The sequence below is a fragment of the Dicentrarchus labrax genome, unplaced genomic scaffold (assembly GCF_905237075.1).
Source record: "Dicentrarchus labrax unplaced genomic scaffold, dlabrax2021, whole genome shotgun sequence".
Classification (NCBI taxonomy): domain Eukaryota; kingdom Metazoa; phylum Chordata; class Actinopteri; family Moronidae; genus Dicentrarchus; species Dicentrarchus labrax.
Genome location: NW_026136707.1, coordinates 23,823,161 through 23,842,323, shown reverse-complemented (window position 1 = coordinate 23,842,323; position 19,163 = coordinate 23,823,161). Strand labels below are relative to the sequence as shown.

General features: G+C 40.5%; 1 protein-coding gene across 4 annotated transcripts in view; it reads left to right on the top strand.

Annotated features, from left to right (window-relative positions):
• Positions 1-19,163, top strand: part of LOC127366405 (neurocalcin-delta A) — a 62,922-nt gene that overhangs the window by 34,898 nt on the left and 8,861 nt on the right. For all 4 annotated transcript variants that reach the window (XM_051405252.1, XM_051405254.1, XM_051405253.1 and 1 more), the window contains one exon: positions 12,187-12,597. In XM_051405252.1, coding sequence (XP_051261212.1) covers positions 12,220-12,597 — 378 coding nt within the window. In that variant the 5' untranslated portion in view covers positions 12,187-12,219. The remainder of the gene's footprint in view (positions 1-12,186; positions 12,598-19,163) is intronic.

Genomic DNA, 19,163 nt, shown 5'->3' with positions numbered 1-19,163 from the left:
TATGGATTAAAGGGCTATTATTTCATTCACCCGGTGGCAAAATCATGACAGTGGAAATCTCAGCAACTGTTGAGGACTGACAGTGTAATTCTATAAAGATGCTGTCAGTAGAATATTCCCATTAGTATAGCAGTGTGAAAATATGTGCAATGCCACATACCTTTACTACACTTTTTTTAGTACGCTACACAAGTTTAGATTCCTGAAACCTGGAAAAAGAGTAGAAAAAAATGTGGGGGGAAACATGAAGGGAGGATAAAATTCTACTGCACTAATAGAGACATATTCATTATTGGATATGGGTAATATACGTTTGTGGTAAGTACCTAATCAACAAAACAGGGGTTACATTCTTTTGCACCTTTGTGACAAGTGGTCAAAGCTTCTGTGTCCCCAGCACTTGGACGCCTACACTCCAAACAAACACATTGTGACTGTTGAGCTGATTCCAAATATGCTTTGGGGCATGACCAAGTTTGACCAGATCTGTCCGAGTCAGTTGGTTTTGACAAAAGATGAAATCGTATAGTGTATGAAATGTAAACATTTTAATCCTAAATCTTGTAACTACTTCTTCTATGAAACAAGTTGCTAGTGTTGTGGCTGCCCCCATAAACATAGAACATCACAGTGCTGAGAATAAAAAAAAAAAGAAAACAATACACAATTCAAAATAGAGTACAGACTTGACCTTAGATCAAATACTGCTGTATGGAATGAAGCTCTGATCTGAAGACGAACTAATTCTGTTCTAAAACTAATTATATTTGCATTAAACGGTAGATTCTTACTTTACTTGGTACAACAAAGGAAATGACTCAAACTGCCTACCAGTCTATATATTCACTAATCTTTTCGCTGTTCAACACGTCCTAGATCCCTTGGTTCATCTGACCCCTGACCACCACTGTAATGTAACTTCCGTTCTGTTTGCTATTTTCCGTGATGTGATATCCTGTTTCTATATTTTTCTTTGACCACAGGAAGCAGAGCAAGCTTTGTTGCATCCCCAGGGGCATTCTTCAATCAGAACCATCTCCAGGCTCTGCCCAAGTCACATTTTCTCTTTCCCTTTCTCCTTTTTCACCCTCTGTCTCTCTACTATGTCTCTCATAATGCATGCACTGTTAGAGACGATAGACCTTGCCCTCATTCTCTAACAACCATACATTTTCCAGCTGGCCCTATAGTTGCTCTGCAAACATCTTTTATCAGTTATAGTTTAGCTTTGGCACATTTTACAGCCATCCCTCTTCATCTTTCACAATGCTAATGGAAATTTGTATCCAGCAGGTGTGATTGAGTGGGAGGCAGTTATTTTTTTATCATCAGTCATCAGTTTTATGGAAAATTCACTTGGAACGAACGAAGCATAACCAAAACAGGCAGGAGTTGGTGTATTAAGAATTTAAAGTACTAGAAAAGTTTTAGTTGCTTTATTTGTTTTCATGATTCTGCCTTGAGCACAAGATTGATATAAAGATTATTTATTTGTCTCGCTAAACTGTTTGCATCCACACCAATTGTCCATTCATAACTGTAACTAAGACACGGCAGATCTGTTAGACTTGATGGGCAACAGTGACATAAAGGTCCAGTGTATAGGATGTAGTGGCATCTAATGGTGTAGTTGTAGATTGTAACTCCCTCAATTCACCCTCCCCTTCCAAGTGCAATAGAGAAACTACAGTGGCCATGAAACTCCCAAAAATGCAAATGGTGCTGTGTAGTTTCAGTGTTTGATTAGTCCAGTCCGGACATGGCGGACTCTGTAGAAGAGGACCCACTCCTTCTGTAGATAAAAAGGCTCATTCTTAGGTAACAAAACACAATGATTAGACATGAATGAAAATATAGCTATGCATATTATTTTCTATTTCTGCCAGTAGATCCTCCTAAATGTTACACACTGGACATTTTAAAGGGGCAAGGCTTAGTAAATGGTCAATTGTGTCAATTTTAGCAGTAGTCAGACTATACATCCTATATACCAAAGCTGTTGAAGCTAGCAGTCTATGACAGACAGACAGACATCTATTGTGTTTCCCCCGGTTGGCAGCCATGAGTTAGTCATCCAACCAATTAACCAGGTCCAATGAGCCAGTGCCAGCCAGTGCCAGGCAGACAGAGAGCTCCCACCAGGGCACCACAGACAGGGAGCCAAACAAATTAGACATGACCTCAGAGTACAAGGCAGGGGTCCTTTTGTGCTGGACAAATAGGAAGTGAATAAGAGAGATTCCACACAGGCATGCAACCAGAGCTGATTCTCATAACAGTCCACCAAAATAGTTGTCAAATCTGACTCAGCGGAGAAGTTGCTTAATCCACTGGAATATTTACACATTTATATATCTGATGCTAAGAAGCAAGCCAGAATAAACATTAAGAGGTTATATAATTCTTATTTAATACCTCTACCATGGATAATAACAGAGTTGTACAGGCACAGCAGCCACAGATCTCTGCACTGTGGCTTCATAGATGAAATTACATAACCCTTAAGTTGATTATGAAATTGACTTGAGGAAGTGTGTTATCTTGTGCTTCTCACTGGTTCACTCTTTTTCTCCTGAATCAATAGGCACAATGTGTGGTTGCCGCCTCCTCCTCCTCCTCCTCCTATCAGGTCTGTTACCATAGCAACCTAATGAAGGCTAAGGAGGCCATTTAAAAGTATAAGGGCTGAGAATATCGACTGTGGGCACCTTCAGGCTAACCAGCTAGCAACCCCAATCAATCCGACAAGACTTCAAACGCTGTTTGTCTGCTGCCTCTGGTTTGGTGTTGATTTGATGGGACAGAGCTTGCACAAAGTATGGTCCGCTTTATTACTAAAGAGAAGGGAAGAATCAGAATAAGTCAGATCCTAGAAAAGTTGGCTCAAGTCCAAGTAGTACAAACTGATCTGCCCCACTCTTGGGTCACCCTCTATCCAGCTACTGCCTGGCTGCCTGCCAGTGCCTGTCTCTGTGTTTTCCCACCTCGCCTCCCAGTGCCAGAGCATTGTCAGGAAGTTTGAGGGGAAAGGTTTCTCCTTTTGGAGGTCTCCTCTCTAGAAACAATGCACATTGCAGACTGATTCTGGCTTTAATTTTTGATGGCTAAAAGCCCTTATTGTGGTTCAGTAAGACGCTCTTGGAATTCAACTTCACCAGGAAAAAAGCCAACAGGTACATTAGTGGTTCCACAAATGGTGTGGCTTGAGTGATGAATTATTATTAAATGGCTTGAATTGACTTCAGGTTTTCCTGCTGGGACAGGAAAAGAGAGAATAGAGGCGTGACTCTTAGGGCCCAGTAGGATGTAGGCAGACACAGTCATCATCCATTCATCAGCATTTTCTTTCTTATTTTAATCTCTGTTTTTGAGTGTGTCTTTGTGTCCTTCTCTGTCTCACCTCCCCACTCCCCTCTCTGTTGTTCCTGTTGTCCATTGTTCTGGAGACTCAAGCTGCTGCCCTGCACTAAGAAAAACCAAGTGTACAGATGTTTCTAACAAAAGAAAAAAAGATACCCCCACCCCACCACCTCCTTCCCTTTTCCTGGGAAACTTTCTCTGACTTTTCTTTCTGATTTGTTCTCCACAAACCAAAACTATTTCTTTATGGTTGTGCATCACAGTCCCTTTGTGTGGTTAGCACTCATATTATTTGGAGAATTCATCCCAAACCACTTTGGTTTTCCATTGCAAATTTAGCATCACCACTTCTTCCGTTAAGAACTATTTGCCTTGAGAAGAGGGACGAACCAAGTAAAGATTAATTACTGTTTAATAAGTGCCATATGTATGCATGTATTGATTCTAAACATTTTGATGCTGGGGCACAACTAGACAAAACACAAGTGTACCAAATTATAAATTAGCACCCTGTTATATAGAGTACTCCAGGAAGTGAACGGGAGGTTTCCAAAGTGAAGGGCTCTACTTACACTCTATTCAAAACCTTGTTGCAATATAGTAAATCACATTTAGTCTGCCATTGACTACACTTATAAGCAAAGTCACAAGTGCTTTTTTAACACTGGTTCAGCATACTATACTGTGTGTGTGTGTGTGTGTGTGTGTGTGTGCGTGTGTGCGTGTGTGCGTGTGTGCGTGTGTGCGTGTGTGTGTGTGTGTGTGTGTGTGTGTGTGTGAGTGTGAGAGAGAGAAACAGAGAAAGAACCCTGTGCCACAGTTTGAGCAGACCAGAGCACAGCTGGAATTAACAAGGCTTTGCCCAGGGCTCTCTGAATCCAGCTAAGACCGAGTTATTTCCTCTAAGCTGTGTTAGCTTGGTGGGATACATGGGGTTAAGTCGTTGACAGGGACCCGTGTACAGCCACCATAGAGGGCCCACCTCTACTTGCTGTTTTGCTATGCTCCAGTGTCAAGAGGCGAGTAGGGAGACTGTTGTTACTACCAGTGGACCAGTGAGCACTTTGTTAAGCCTGATACATGAATGAATGATTGAGAAATGGGCTCTGATTGAATACAGCTATGTCCCAGTAAAGAGGCTTGATCTTCCAGAGCATTTATCACATAAAGGTGGAGCCCTCAAGTTTATCACTTTGAAGTGATCAAAGGGTCAGAATGAGTCAAAAGAGGGAGACTGAGTTTATTCCACAAGATGGAAGCAAATACTTTATCAGGCTCTTTTTATCATCAGTCATCAGTTTTATGGAAAATTCACTTGGAACGAACAAAGCACAACCAAAACAGGCAGCAGTTGGTGTATTAAAAATTTAAAGTGATAGAAAAGTTTTTTTAGTTGCTATGTTTTCATCATTCTGCCTCAAGCATGATATTGATGTTTACTTTGCATTTCTAAACCGTTTGCATTCACACTAGTTGTCCAGTCATAACTGTAACTAGACACGGCAGGCCTGTCAGACTTGAAGGGATGTGTATGGTGCTGTAGTAAGAGTGATACTCTGTATAGAATCAGAATCAGAAATACTTTAATAATCCCAGGGGGAAATTATTTATTTATTATTTTATTATATATAAAGAAAGAGTGTGGAAGGTGGCTTATTTTTTAACCCTGTCCAAGACCCAAAATACTAACGACAGATAATACAAATATACTGGCTAATGGTAGATAATATCCACGTCATTTTTTCAGTAATTGTAAGGAAGCTGCACTTCTCAGCCACATTTAAAGAAGCCTTTGAACAGGTCTCATGACAGGTTTGGTCTGAAAAGTTCAAAGGATTCAGACTGAATCGGAAGACAGCTGTTGTTCTGAAGTTGTTATAGAGATGACAGTGTTGGAGATCTCTTCCAGTATTTTCCTTTTCATAGTTTTCTCAGTTCACTGGATTGTTTAAACTTAAAGCCCAACAACTCAGACAACCACAGAATCCTTCTACTAGTCCTGTCCATCTGACATTCCTTCTCCACAGGAATCTGCTGCAGCTGGACCTTAAGCTCTTTTCAGCCTCTGCAACAGCTGGTGCTACAGGTTTGGGAAAGGGGGGTGGCTGAGGCTAAGGGGAGCATTATAGGAGTAGTTTGTTCATTAGTTGTGTTCTTGCTGATTTTTTTCATCTGTAATCTTTTGTGCAGTTTATTTCAGGACGGCTGTTGATCTGCTGCTGCTTCTCAGTGAAAGAGATCAGCGTGGTTCATTTTAGTTGAACTATTGGAAAATCTATAACCTTCGGGGGGCCCTAGTGACCTGGGTTTAAACGCGCAGTATGTTATTTCTGAAGCCAGAAGTCTCTCACATCTAAACAATGGCAAAAGTAAATAAAGAGAATATGACAGCACTTTTTAATTCAATCATTGCATTCAGAAGTGAAGTGACACAGACATGTGAACAGGTGTTTCTTCTTTTCTTTTTTAGGAAACATACTGGTGCACATGATTGTCCACCTCTTTTATTCAGTATGTTATGACACCTTAGTATAGTTACTGTAAACAAAATAATATTAGAATATTATGATAGATTAATATGTATTGTGTTTATTGCCAGAGATATTGTTAGGCTGTTAAAGTCTGGCATCATGTTGCCAATGGTCTAGTTTAGCTGTGGTTAACATACTAATGATTGCAATTTATCCAGCTGAAAAGAATGGTCTGGAGTAGTTGCTTCAAACAAAGGACGTATGCAGAGTAGACTGCTGTAATGTTTGACCATTTTGGATCTAAATTATTATTGTTTGACTCCCTGCTGCATAAAGCATTTTTAATACCTTTTGAGTTTATACAACTGTTGATCACAGTTGGCTTCTTGCTACTCACCTCACATACCTGCACCCACACAACCATCTATACACCTACACACACATAGACACACACATCCCGCAGCCACGGATTTTGTGTATTGGACTGTGAGTGGTGTGTGTACCCATGCATATGTGTATGCAGCGCACTCAGCCAGACAGCTCATCAATGGCTGTGAGATTTTGAATTCTGAATGTTACTATGGTAACTGCAGTGAAATTGCTTCATAAGAGTGTGAATAGTTCATCTGTAGGATGAAATAAAACAGAGGATGAAGAATATGGAAATAAGGTAAGGGCAAGGGGGAAGAAAAAGACAGGGAGTTTATGAATGGAATAGTAAAAAGAAGTAAAAGTGAGAAAAGAGGAATTGTAATGCAGAGATTAAAAAACAAGGTGTATGTATTATACAAGTAAATATTGTCTCTATGTTTTTATCCTCTCCTCTGCCTATCACACTGCTTCAGTCTCCTTATCTCTCTCCTATCAGTGTATGAGAGCCGTCTCATAAATGTATTCATACAGCATTAACACAATCACGGACTTCACAGCCTTTCATCGTAGAGAGGGTTTGTGTTTTACATAGAAATTGTTTTATCCACAGAGGAAGTGGTCGGAAAATATCCGCCGCTTGACTGGTGAGTGTGTGTGTGTGTGTGTGTGTGTGTGTGTGTGTGTGTGAAGTGGTTAGGTTGTTATAATCTGAATGTGAATTGGAGCCATGGAACCAGCTCTGCCCAGGTTCTATTTGAATCGCACCCCACTACTGTCCGCACTCTCGATTTGAATGATAATTCATTCGGTTGGAGTGATTTGAGGCAGAGTCCAAACGGTTCTGCAGCTGGCTTCAAGTAAGGAAGTGTAAGTGGATGAGAGACAGGAGCAGTGTAAAGTTTCCAGCCAAATTGTTCTCATCTTTTCTGAACTGCAACGAAATTTGAGGTGGCGCAAGAAACTGGTGTCCAATTGTTTTTTAAAACCTTATTTAATCACATGAGTAGCTTTTGTAGAACATATGGGTTGGACAGTGTCTTGTAGCTGTCACATCACAAAGATGTGAAGATGGTAAACAACTGATTATTGTCAGTGTGTTAGCATGCGGATGTTGCATTTAGCCGCCATGCTCAATTGCAGCCTCACAAAGCCGCTAGTCTCTTAGGCCGTATACAGACCGTATAGTCTGTATATAGTCAGTTTTGACTTTTCCACCACAAGTCGCTGCATTTTTGTTTGTTTGTTTGTTTTTTCAGCATCTCTTACAGCCGAACCACCACTCAAAATGAATAGGAGGACTGTCTTTTTTGCTGCAGCACCAGATTTGCCAGAATCTGCCCTTTGTCTTGTTTCATTTTGTTTTTTGTTCCCTTATTGTATTGTCTGCGACAGAAAATGTTCATTAATGTTATGCACCCAATTAGTACTGCAAATGGCCGTCATCAATTCCCTTTGAACAGCTGGGCATTTTTAATGTTAAGCAGTTGCAGGAGGTTGACACCTTAAGATTTCTATCTGTTAGATGAATGGTAAGAAAAGGAACGGAGCAACAGTACCTCCTCCTACAAAGGAGCCAACAAATGTGGATCAAACTGATTGATGTAGTGGTCAAAGTGGCTGTGGGAAGAAACCAAATTGAATTTGTGACACAGTTATTATCCCATCTAAGCACATCTGGCCTGTTGTTGTGGAAAGTGAGCAGAATGTCAGATTGCTTATTGTTTTTGGAAAATTTTGAAAATGTTTAGGTATACCACCCCCGGCCCAACTGTGATAAAGCAGCTTTCCAGCACTATCCAACATTCTGAACAACACGCATGTAGCAGCCTTGAGAGACACAGAAACGTTTTCTGTCACTCACCAGTGCCTACTCGTTTTAATGTCAGCTGCTGTCAATCTGAAATATACAGTACAGTACATACGCAAGCTCTTGTTCTCATTTCAACACATACACACACTTATCTTTTCATCTCTGTCCATGTTTCAGCCTGTCTTTGACTACATGTATCTCCTTACCAGCTAACTCTTAACATAAAGCAAACCCAATTTCATTTAAATCTGAAATTTAAACCCAAACTGAACTCTAAAGTAGTTCATTGAACTCATTTACTTCCTTAGGTCTAATATTCACACTAGTTCTTAGAAGAAGAGATAACAGAACACAGACACACACAAATACAGACGAGCAGCTGAAAAAAATCAGCTCAGTTGCCTGAGCATGTCATCGGGAGCATCAGAGTGGTTTCATCATCTATGGCTGTGTGTGTGTGTGTGTGTGTGTGTGTGTGTGTGTGTGTGTGTGTGTGTGTATATATGTATGTATGTGTGTGTGTGTGTGTGTGTGTGTATATATATATATATATATATATATATATATTAGTGTATTAGGTGACGGGCACGTGGGTGTAATAGGCTTTGTGAGTGTGTGTGTGTGTGTGTGTGTGTGTGTGTGTGTGTGTGTGTGTGTGTGTTACAGCAGTGGACAGGGTCACGGCTGTGGATTCCATTAGTGAAGAGGCTTGAGAAGTGTGATCACTCTGAGGGTCAGTTGCTGTAGCAGCACCTTAAACAGTAGTCTGTGCAGTAATTAGAGTAAAGTCAGAGTTTTCTCAACCAAACCTTCAGTTGTGCCGTTTTACCTGCCATTATAGAATAGAGGAAAATAAAAGCATCATAACACTACTTGTGCCAGCAATTGGTAAAAGAAGACTAAACAGAAAGTGTAGAAACAGGATGCACTTGAGAGAATATGAATAAAAACCTCTGAAAGTAATGACCTATTAAATTTCATGTCTGAATGGCATTTAAAATTTGCAGCAAACGTCTTGGTGTAGAGACTAGGACTCATTGTTTCTTATTCTAAACAAGCTTTTTTATCCACATTTTGGTTTGCAAGTGCCATGTTAGCTGCATGGCTCTGTGGGTGGCAGTCAGTCCACCACTTCACAGTCAGTCTTTGCAAACTAAAAATGTTCCCAATCAATTCATTTAATTACCAAATACCTGCAAGGCATTCCCATCAGCCTCAGCTGTACTTTGTATTCAGAGCTAATTAGCAAATGTTAACATGCTAAACTAAAAATGGTGAACATGGAAAACATTTTACGTTTCTTAGTGTTGTAACAGTAATTAACCTTGATTTGTGTCCTTGAATTTGAGGGATGTCCTTGAAAAGTCCTTGAATTAACTGTTTAAGAGGGTTTGGGATTGTTTTTCCCTTCGGTTACTCTTGATTCCAGGCTCCAGGTTATCTTGTCTTTATTGATATATGTGCAGCCTGTTAAATGTTTCTGTTTACTTCCGTGTTATCTATCCTTCCCACAGTTTCCGTATGCTGCTGTTTAAATGTTAAGCAGTTTTTCTTTCTGTACCCGATGTGGCTGTGCAAACAAAAGTCTGCGATAGAAGTAAACAAAGGAGAGTGTCCCCACAGAAATCCTTCTTCCATTCATTCATGTGCCTCTCAAATGATTGCGATCCTTGGTTATGACTGTGTCTCAACAAGACATCAGAGCCATTTCCACTGTCATGTTTCCCAAAGAGAGGTAGAAGCTTTTCTGTAACAGCCTGGCTGGTTATTTCACTGTGCACGGCTGGAGCTCAGGCTTTTGCATCAGGCTCTGAGAGTTGATAACTCTCTGATAAGTTATCGCTTTTCAAGTATACTTGAGTACATTGTGGAATTTCTGCTTAGTGGTAGCCCTGGTTGAACCTTGAATGCAGGAGTTCTGTTTTTTTTTTTTTTAGTATCTGCCATGATATGACTTGATGTTAGCAGATTAAAAGTCTGAGGTCACACTCTTTGTTCTCATTTTTCTCAATGTGCGACTGTAGTAGTCAACTGTAGATGACCTGTTCCCGAGGATTTGAAAAATAAACTTTTAGCAGTTGTTTGTCATTTCATATGGTTTCCTATAGCACAGTTGTATTCAAGGACCTTGCTAGGTGGTTTTGAGTATAGAAGTGAGTCATTTCCTGAGAGTTTTCAGAGTGAAGGCCAAGGCGAGGCTGACAGGGCACTGCACAGGGCTGAATATCTGCTGGACATAAATACATACAGTGCAATCTAAACACATACAGGATTAAGTATGTTAGGGAAATTACTGCATGTTTGGTTCTTATAACTGTGTTTTGATTGCATAAAGGCTTATGATAACACACATAATAAAATATGAGCCTGCAGAGAGCATGGTTACTGTATTGAGAGCACAATCTCACAGAGACCAGGAGCAGGCACTTCCTGTTTGTTTCACCAAAAGGCAGATAACACTGACTCTTCTACTGTGGCTCTTGTCACTTTCTGCCCTGCTGTCACTATATCCCAGTCATACTCTGACTCTGTCTGTCTGCCGATGTACATCCAGAGATAGATATTATCTCTCCAGAGATAGTTGCCAATATTAAATAAAGAAATAAGATATTATGATGATATTAACAGTCATTGGGGATATTTGGGGCATATTGAAACAAAAAACTGACTAAAATAATAAACATTGTTGTGAAATTGAACACTTTGGGTCTTCATAAACATCAGGCATTACTTGTTACTTATGGAATCATAGACTTGAAAAGAGGATGTGATTATAATATTGTAATGATTTGATTAAACTGCTCAACAATTTCTGTGTTTTAATGCATCAAGAGTGTCTGTCATAAACTAACTAGAACACTGGAAAGCATTTAATTGTTAACCCAATTTAACGTCTGTTCATTGGGGTGTTTTATGAACTTAATGTCTAGGTCATCCAATAATTTCTCCGCTCCGAGGCACCAATGATTCAACATGGCAAACAGACACCTTTATGAGCACCATGACCTTTATTGTCAGAGAGTAATATAATGTGCCTTTATTCTGGCTCAACTGCATCTAGATGATGAGTAATCACTGTTACTATTTTGAGTGAATTTTATATTATATTTTATTTAAATCGACTGCAAACAGGGATTTTAAGACTTCATCCTGTTCATAAAGAGCTATACTACAAACACTGATGCATCAGTTCCAGGAAGAGAATTAAGAAATTGTTCCTGAAGAGGTTATGAATCTTAATGATGTTTGTTGAGTGGCTCAGCTTCAATATGATTTGACTGCACCACCTTTTCCTTCCAGTACAGCTAAGCTGACTTTAGTGTGTGTCTAGAGATTTTATAGACTTATTAAACCCATGTTGGGCATATGGCGCTGTGTGTACCCAGAGTACACAGCGCTGTTTTCCATGGAAAGTTCCAATAGTTTGTTAAAAAGGAGGTGATTTCAGTCCTGATAAACTTTGATTCTGCAAAGAAGGGTTGCTTACATTTTTGGTTCATACCTTGGTAAAACAGCTTGAGGACACAGCAGCTGCATCCTTGGCTTCATCTAGTGGTTATGTTGCTGATTCATACACAGGATTCAGGCCTTAGAACCAACACCCTACACTGTCACCCATTACTCAACTAGAATTCAGTATGTATAATATAACTCAAAACATGGACCCATGGTAATCAGTTCTAACCACAGAAAAAGGACACGTTTACATTTACCAGTTATTTGTTTTGGAGCCACTGATGCACACCATTATATCCAGGCAGGCCATGCAATGTCAGAACAGCTTATATATAGACATTTTTTTTATAGTATTTATGTTTGCTGGTAACCAATAAAAATGACATTATAGAGATGAATTGTATGCAGCACTCATCCTCGCATTTCCAAACCTTTTTTTTACTGCACAGGTCATAATGATAGACATCTGTCAGCACCAGAGAGCTAACATGACACATGTGATTCCAGTGAGGAACGGCAGATAGTAGTTGTATTAATCCTAACTGAGACCACACAAAGTTTAGCTCTTGCAGGTAGTCATAAACTAACTGTGATTATGTCTATGAGCAACAGCTGTCCTTCAGCTGGGACCCTAGAAATCAAAAGAATTGCACTTTAAATTGCCTGTTGTTTATCCTACCCTAAAACCAAACCTTTTCATCTCCCTCTCTCTCCCAGCTGTGAGCCGAGTGATTGACAGGGCCGACAGACATGGGGAAGCAGAACAGCAAGCTCCGTCCTGAGGTGATGCAGGACCTCCTGGAGAGCACCGACTTCACCGAGCATGAGATCCAGGAGTGGTACAAGGGCTTCCTGAGGGACTGCCCCAGCGGGAACCTCTCCATGGAGGAGTTCAAGAAGATCTACGGTAACTTCTTTCCCTACGGAGACGCGTCAAAGTTTGCCGAGCACGTCTTCCGCACGTTTGATGCCAATGGCGATGGGACAATAGACTTCCGGGAGTTTATCATCGCACTAAGTGTGACGTCACGTGGCAAGCTGGAGCAGAAGCTGAAATGGGCCTTCAGTATGTACGACCTGGATGGAAACGGGTACATCAGTAAAGCTGAGATGCTGGAGATTGTTCAGGTGAGTGTGCATGGAAGCAGATGGACACGTTGTATATAAACACTGCGTATTGAACAGACTACAGATAACAAAAGATCCCAGTGTCTGAAATACAGAAACATGCAGGACAGAAAATTACACAAACAGGAAGAAAGTTTCTCTCACATGGTAGCCTCAAGTGTTGTCTGTGAATGTGAGGCAGTCAGTTGAATTAATATCCATCGGGTGACGCATAGACGTGCACACTCACACACATAACACTGACTGTAACATTAGCCAGGGTAGTACTGTATTAACAGCACTGCCACTGTATCCATAACACACTCTTTATGAGACTAGGGAAAACAGTGCTGGCATTTTAAGAACAGGAGGACATACAGCTCTGCTCCATGGAGCTCGATGTGCCTCCATCTAACACGGGATCTCTGAGAGATATATCCTTCAGGACCTCATTTACTGCCTCCATTGAAATGTCAGTGTACTTAAAAGATGCATTTAGATATAAAGATTAATTGGAAATGTTTTTCGTCCTGCCAATAAAAGCAGTTTTGGAAACATTCAGGAATTTATTAGCTTTACTCCTTAAATGTTGCTTTTACTCTTATCTAGAAGGGAAAAGGATCAATTTTCCGTTGGCTCTGCACCTTTTTAAGGTTTCACAAATGGAAATAGAGCTTAGTATACAGTAGGTGTTTTAGCAGACATGCAGTAGGCTCTGTATTCTCCTCTGTTTAAACTTCTTAAAGGGTTGGCTTGTATGGTGTATTAAGACCGTATTAAGTCTTGTACTGTCGTGTTTATGTGTGCATGTTTTATCTAGTACAAGCATTAGCATATTTTGTAAAGCCTTCTTGGTTTCTTTATTATACCTGCCAAAACAGCCTAATGCTGGAAAGATGAGGAAGGACGTTTATATTAAATCCCTGACGGTGTTAAAAGCCCTGCATGCTAACCTGTTGTTATTCATTAAAGTAATGAAGGTAAATGTCAGTGCCCAGCGGGCTATGTGGACTTTCAAACATTTGGAAAAAAGATTAAACCTGACACAAGCAATTTGAGAAAAAGCCCTGGTCATTTTAAAAAGAGAGGTATAGTTCAGTTGTACAGTCTATACTGTAGGTTTACAGTACAGAAACTGTAAACGTTTTCTGGGTTGTGCAGCAGGGCACAAAGAAAATGACAAGGGGGGTGGCACGGGTGGCATTTCCTGCACACAAGCGTCTCATGTAAATAGGCTATTAGAGCTGCACACACATATACTATATATATCGGTGTGTTTGTTTGTGTGTAACACTTCTCCCTCACTTTTTTTTCTTACTTCCTCCACATTTGTGTGCAGCAGCTAGTTGATCCCACTTCAGTTTCACCTAGTTTCACCTCTCCTTGAGCAGACTCCTTCATTTTAGAGACAGTGTTTCTCTTTAATGTATGTACAGTGAGCTGTAATTTTCTTTTGCCAATCGGCCCTATGCAGCATCGTTACCGTGAGGCCAAGAAACAAGGAGTAAGACAGGCGAACTACAATGTTATTTTTCATGAATAAATTGATATGTTACATTTAATTCCCAGTTCATTCAAAGGCACAAGCATTAATCATTTGTTGTATACAGTATTTCACAAAGTATGAAAGTTTTACCGAACACAGTAACTGCAAGATTTTGGGGTATTTTTCAGTTACTGTATTTTTAAAATATTTACATCAGAAACATCTGTTTCTTATCTTGGCAGGTAAATACATACTTTAGACTGAGGTAATGTAGCCCATAACACAATATACTGTGTTTTTTACTAAAATATAACAAAATAATGTGTCTTTGTGTCGAGTACAATCTTAATCGAAACCGATGAGTCAAAAGAAAAGCCCCAAAGTCAGTTATGTGCATTAAAATAGTTAATGAAGGTATCCACATCATGCTACTGATGACTAATCTATTAGCATTTGTCATAATGTGGCAACAATTGAAATGCACTGAAATGCATCATATCTAATTTAAAATATAGCACTTATTGCTCATTTAAATGTGTGCATGCAACTCTGCCCTAGTCAGTGCGTCCACCTTTGTCTTCTGTCAATATTGCACAGCTTAATGTATCATAGATAGATATTCCTTTATTTGTCCCACAATGGGGAAATTCCAATGCTACAGCAGAAAAGTGGATAGAGAAAAAACAGTACAAAAACAGTAAGAGTAGGGAAATAATAAAAACACTATGTACAAGAGAAAAAACAGTAAGAATCCACAACACTTAACACAAATAGTAGCAGCAGTTGCACATGGGCAATAGATTGCACAGTGAATATGGTATGGTATTGCACAGTTATTATTGCACATTGTTATTGTCAACATTATTCTTATTACTGATCATGGCTCATGGGCTGCTTTGTTTTGTACTCCTCTACCTATTATTGTTTGCACATTTGTGATTTTCCGCTCTTTCCCACAATAGCACCACAGAGCTTTGATTTGTATTTCAATATTTAGAATCTTAGTTTCTCTAAGCATCTGAATCACTAATGGTACATGACAGTAGCTATAGAGTCGAGGTTAATCTAGCCAACTTCTCTGATTCATGTCCAAGGTAGCCACAGCCCTTCCTAGGATATATGAATCTATAATGCCTCACATGTGCCCACGTATCACTGCTTCAAGGTTAAATTAGCCTCCCTACCTCTAGACCGCGGTGATTCAGACCTGTCACTTCTTTTTACATCCTGACGACGTAAACCCTCTGCCCACTTTCCATTAAAAGGTGGTGCTGTTCCCAAGGACAAAAGAATAGAAAGCGGTGACTCAGACGTTCATGTCTGGCTGTCTGCAGGGCTCATCAATTAAGGTGAATAAGAGAACAGGAGTGTAGAAAAGTTGATAGTTTTGCCACAATGAGGGAATAAATCTGAGCATGTCTGTGATTATTTAGCAAATTTGTTTGCGTGTATGTGGCAGATGTTAATTAGCTGCAGTCTGTTAAGGGCTCAGAAATGTTGACCACTTCCACCGTGCATGCAAAACGCAGTACTGTAGCTCTAACTCAAATCTGATTGTTGCTTTTGAAGTGTAGAATCAGGAGCTCTGTGTTTTACTTTATTAGATTAGACAGTGCCATTTCTTATTGCTGAAGTGCAGTTTTAGAAAGAGCCCAGGGGCCATCTCAATCTCTCTCTGTCTCTGTCTGTCTCAGATACACAGAGGAGCATTTATACATACACACACAGTATTCATCTATCTTCATGCCTATCTGCTCCCTCTCTGCAATTGGCTGTTTGACTCTCCTGGTTCAAAGCCACCCGCCTCTGCAGAGAGAAAGCGGGCTTAAGAGAAAAGTTTTCAGGTAGCGCTGACTTCTGCAAGTAACTGCTGAAGTTAAAATGATGCCTGAGCTCAAAGTCTTTGAGTAAAGTCTGCAGCTTAGTGTGATCATAGTATCTGCTTTCAGTGGTATCAGAGGGCAGATTGGCAGGTGGATCTCATAAAGCTAAATCCATCTGGGTAGGAGTTGTGATGGTAGCAGGCTAAGCCCCGACGTCCTTCCTCAGCCTAAAGGCAACATATTGTTCACAAGCTTCAGTGTTGCTGCTGACCACCATGAGGTTGGCGTTGGTTTTCAGACAGCTCTTGAATAGATTGCTATGAAATTTAGTGCACACATTCATTTCCCACTTAGGAGGAATTGTAATAACTTTGATGATCCCCTCAATTCAACTAGCGCCATATTCTGTGGGATTATTTTTATCTGTTAATAAAATGCGAATTGTGAGATTGCAATCCAACAGTAACTACAACCCCAAATTATTATCATTCCAAAATATGAGCTACGATGTGAAATGTAAAGAAATCAGCTTTAATGTGACTGTATCACCTGTCTTGTGGTTTGTATTTCTTACATTTGTTTTGCGATTCTCAGCTTTTCTTTGCGTTTTTGAGCTTGGTCGTAATGGTAAATGGACAAATGTTCTAGGTGGGGGGATTCTGTGTGGTGTGGCTCTGCTGAGGGGCTCTATGGATAACCTTCTGGTTAAGATGTCTACAGTACTCAGAGTTATTGGCATTTATTGTGATTGAACACTAGCAAGTGTGTTAGCTACATCCAGGCCACCCAGCTAAAACTGGAAACACACCACATGTTTTCAGGTGGTTTAAGTGAAGATCCTCGAGCACACTGAATCTCCTAATTTGCAGAGCCGTTAGCATAGCTGTAGATTCGGTTTATGGTTGCTGCATCCGTTTGGCTTTGAGGGTCTGCATGACGCATCTGACGATCTGCCAATGCAACCACCTGCCAAAATTGGTGACCACATGATTCGACTGCACACTGCAAAAGCAAACACCTGGTTCATGTACTGTGCACTGTACTGTAGTTCCTATCCATAGTCCTATTAATGTTGAGCGGTCGTACAAGCCATTTTCTGCGTTGTATTTGGCTAAACAATAAGTAAACGGCAAACAAGCCAGGAGCCATTTTGTTTCCTAGTGCACATATTTGGAGTGCATCTCTATTGAAGTATGAACAAATATTCAGTCTCTTTCATACTCCCATCTATACAGCCTTAATTGTGTGTCAATAATTATGATTTAACAGCAAGTTAAGCCCAATTTAGACTCTGTCTCTGTAAGGGACACTGTCTACCACACCATGTTTTTGTGGCCATCACTTGCAAATGCTTCCCCTAAAGAACCCTGTCAATCCCCCCACAGTGGTCTCTATGCTTTCTGTTCACACTCGCCTCCATTTGCCGCAGTGACAGGGAGTTGCAGCACACTGCAGCTAGCTAATGGTCTCTCCTGCAGAGAGTGTGTAAATGCTGGTGATGCTCATAATTAGCCTGGCTGTGGAAGTAATTGAATGAGAAGTATCGCAGCCAGTCTGACTCATCTTCCTCAGATAATAGCAAAATCTGAACACAGGGAGAAAGATAAAACTGTCTTATCCACTCATCAATAGTTGATATCTAACCTCTGTCTACCTTTCATCTGTAACGCGGCGCTATCAGCCGGCACAGAGGGAAGTTCATTGTCTCGATTGGCTTAAAAGGAGGGAGAGAGTATTCATAGTGGTAATTTAGTGAGATTGAACAGAATAGCAGGCAAGATGAATGGATCACTGCTCTAGCGGATAAAGTCGCCATGGGAAACGTATTCATCTTTGGTTTGAGGGTGAGGCAGGATGCTGTGTGCGTGTTGTGTGTGTGTGTGTGTTTATTACTGCAGGACGTCTCAAACGGTGCTCAGCTGGCTCTATCGGTGCAAATAAGTCTCAACAAGTGGACGACTTGCCTTATTCTTTCCCTTTCCATCACGTGGAGACGTCTGTCTCTCTCTGTATTATCTGATGTGGTTATAAGGTGTGGAGGGAAGGCAGTAACATATGTGATGACTTTCCTTCTCACTCTCATTCATAAGTGGCCAGGTAATAGTCCACAGCTGTGGCTTAGTAGCCATGTACTTTTTTCCCCCCCTTCTCTCTCCTTGTCCTCACTTAACTGTGGCTCAGGCTGTTTCCGGCTCCACGGGAGGCGATGTTGTGTTCTTTTCTGGAAGCTCCCTGCTGGAAGGGTATGAAAGAACTGTATTTTTTCTCCTTGTGGCATTCAGGGTGTAGAATGGGTACTGCGTAGACCTCTGAGGCTTGGCGGAGGCTGTCTGAAATATGAAAATACATATGTGCGTTACAGACAAATAAAGAAAAGTCGACAGGGAAGAAAAAAACAATGTCCAGGTAGTTTTCATTGTTAAAGTTGTGAGAGAAATAAAGAGAATTCAGAGTAGAAGGTGAGATGGGAGACAGCCAATCAGTCAGGGGGGATATACCAGCTGACAGGGTGTTATGTTTGGGAGGAAAAAACAAAAGATAGAAAGACAGCCAATTAAGACAAAGATTGTGGTCTGTGGATACTGGGGAGGAAAGGATCAAACTTAAATAACACTGGCTTTACTTGCGATGCAGGAGACTAACTCTGCCCACCTCAGATGTGCTCTCTAAAGACTGGCTGTGTTAAAGGATACGACTGGTGTTTTTCTGTATTTTTGTCAGCAATTCCCTGGAAAAGACCAATGTGGTAGTCTGTCTCTTTCTGACTTCCCTACCCTGTCTGTCTTATAACTGAAGACATCAGTCTTTATAAGGGTCACAAATACATGATAGTCATTTTTTTTGCCATTTCCTTGAATGGCACTGTAGGTTTGAGGAAGTAGTGCATTTGTTGGTGACTATTTTCAGCTTTTAATGCATGAATAATCCTGAGTCAAGATTCTTTTCTTTGTGTATTTACTCTCCTATATTCAAGAAATACATAATTTTACTTTTTAGGTGTCCACTCGTGCATTTGCGTTTTCAATTGTAGGTGATATGTATGAATAGACTGAGAAAGAGAATAGTCAATTATCTGAAATCTTTGAAAATCATGTTTTAACATTTACCACTCTGCTTACCTCATCCAGTGTGATTGTACAAATGGGCTTAGGATGCTGACCATATTTTTTCTCTTATTTGCACAAAGCAAGTACAAGATCCAAAACTGGTGCACACTGACCAGCACAGGATGAAGCCACGTCAGGTGGCACATCCTGAACATCCTCCGCTCCGCTGTG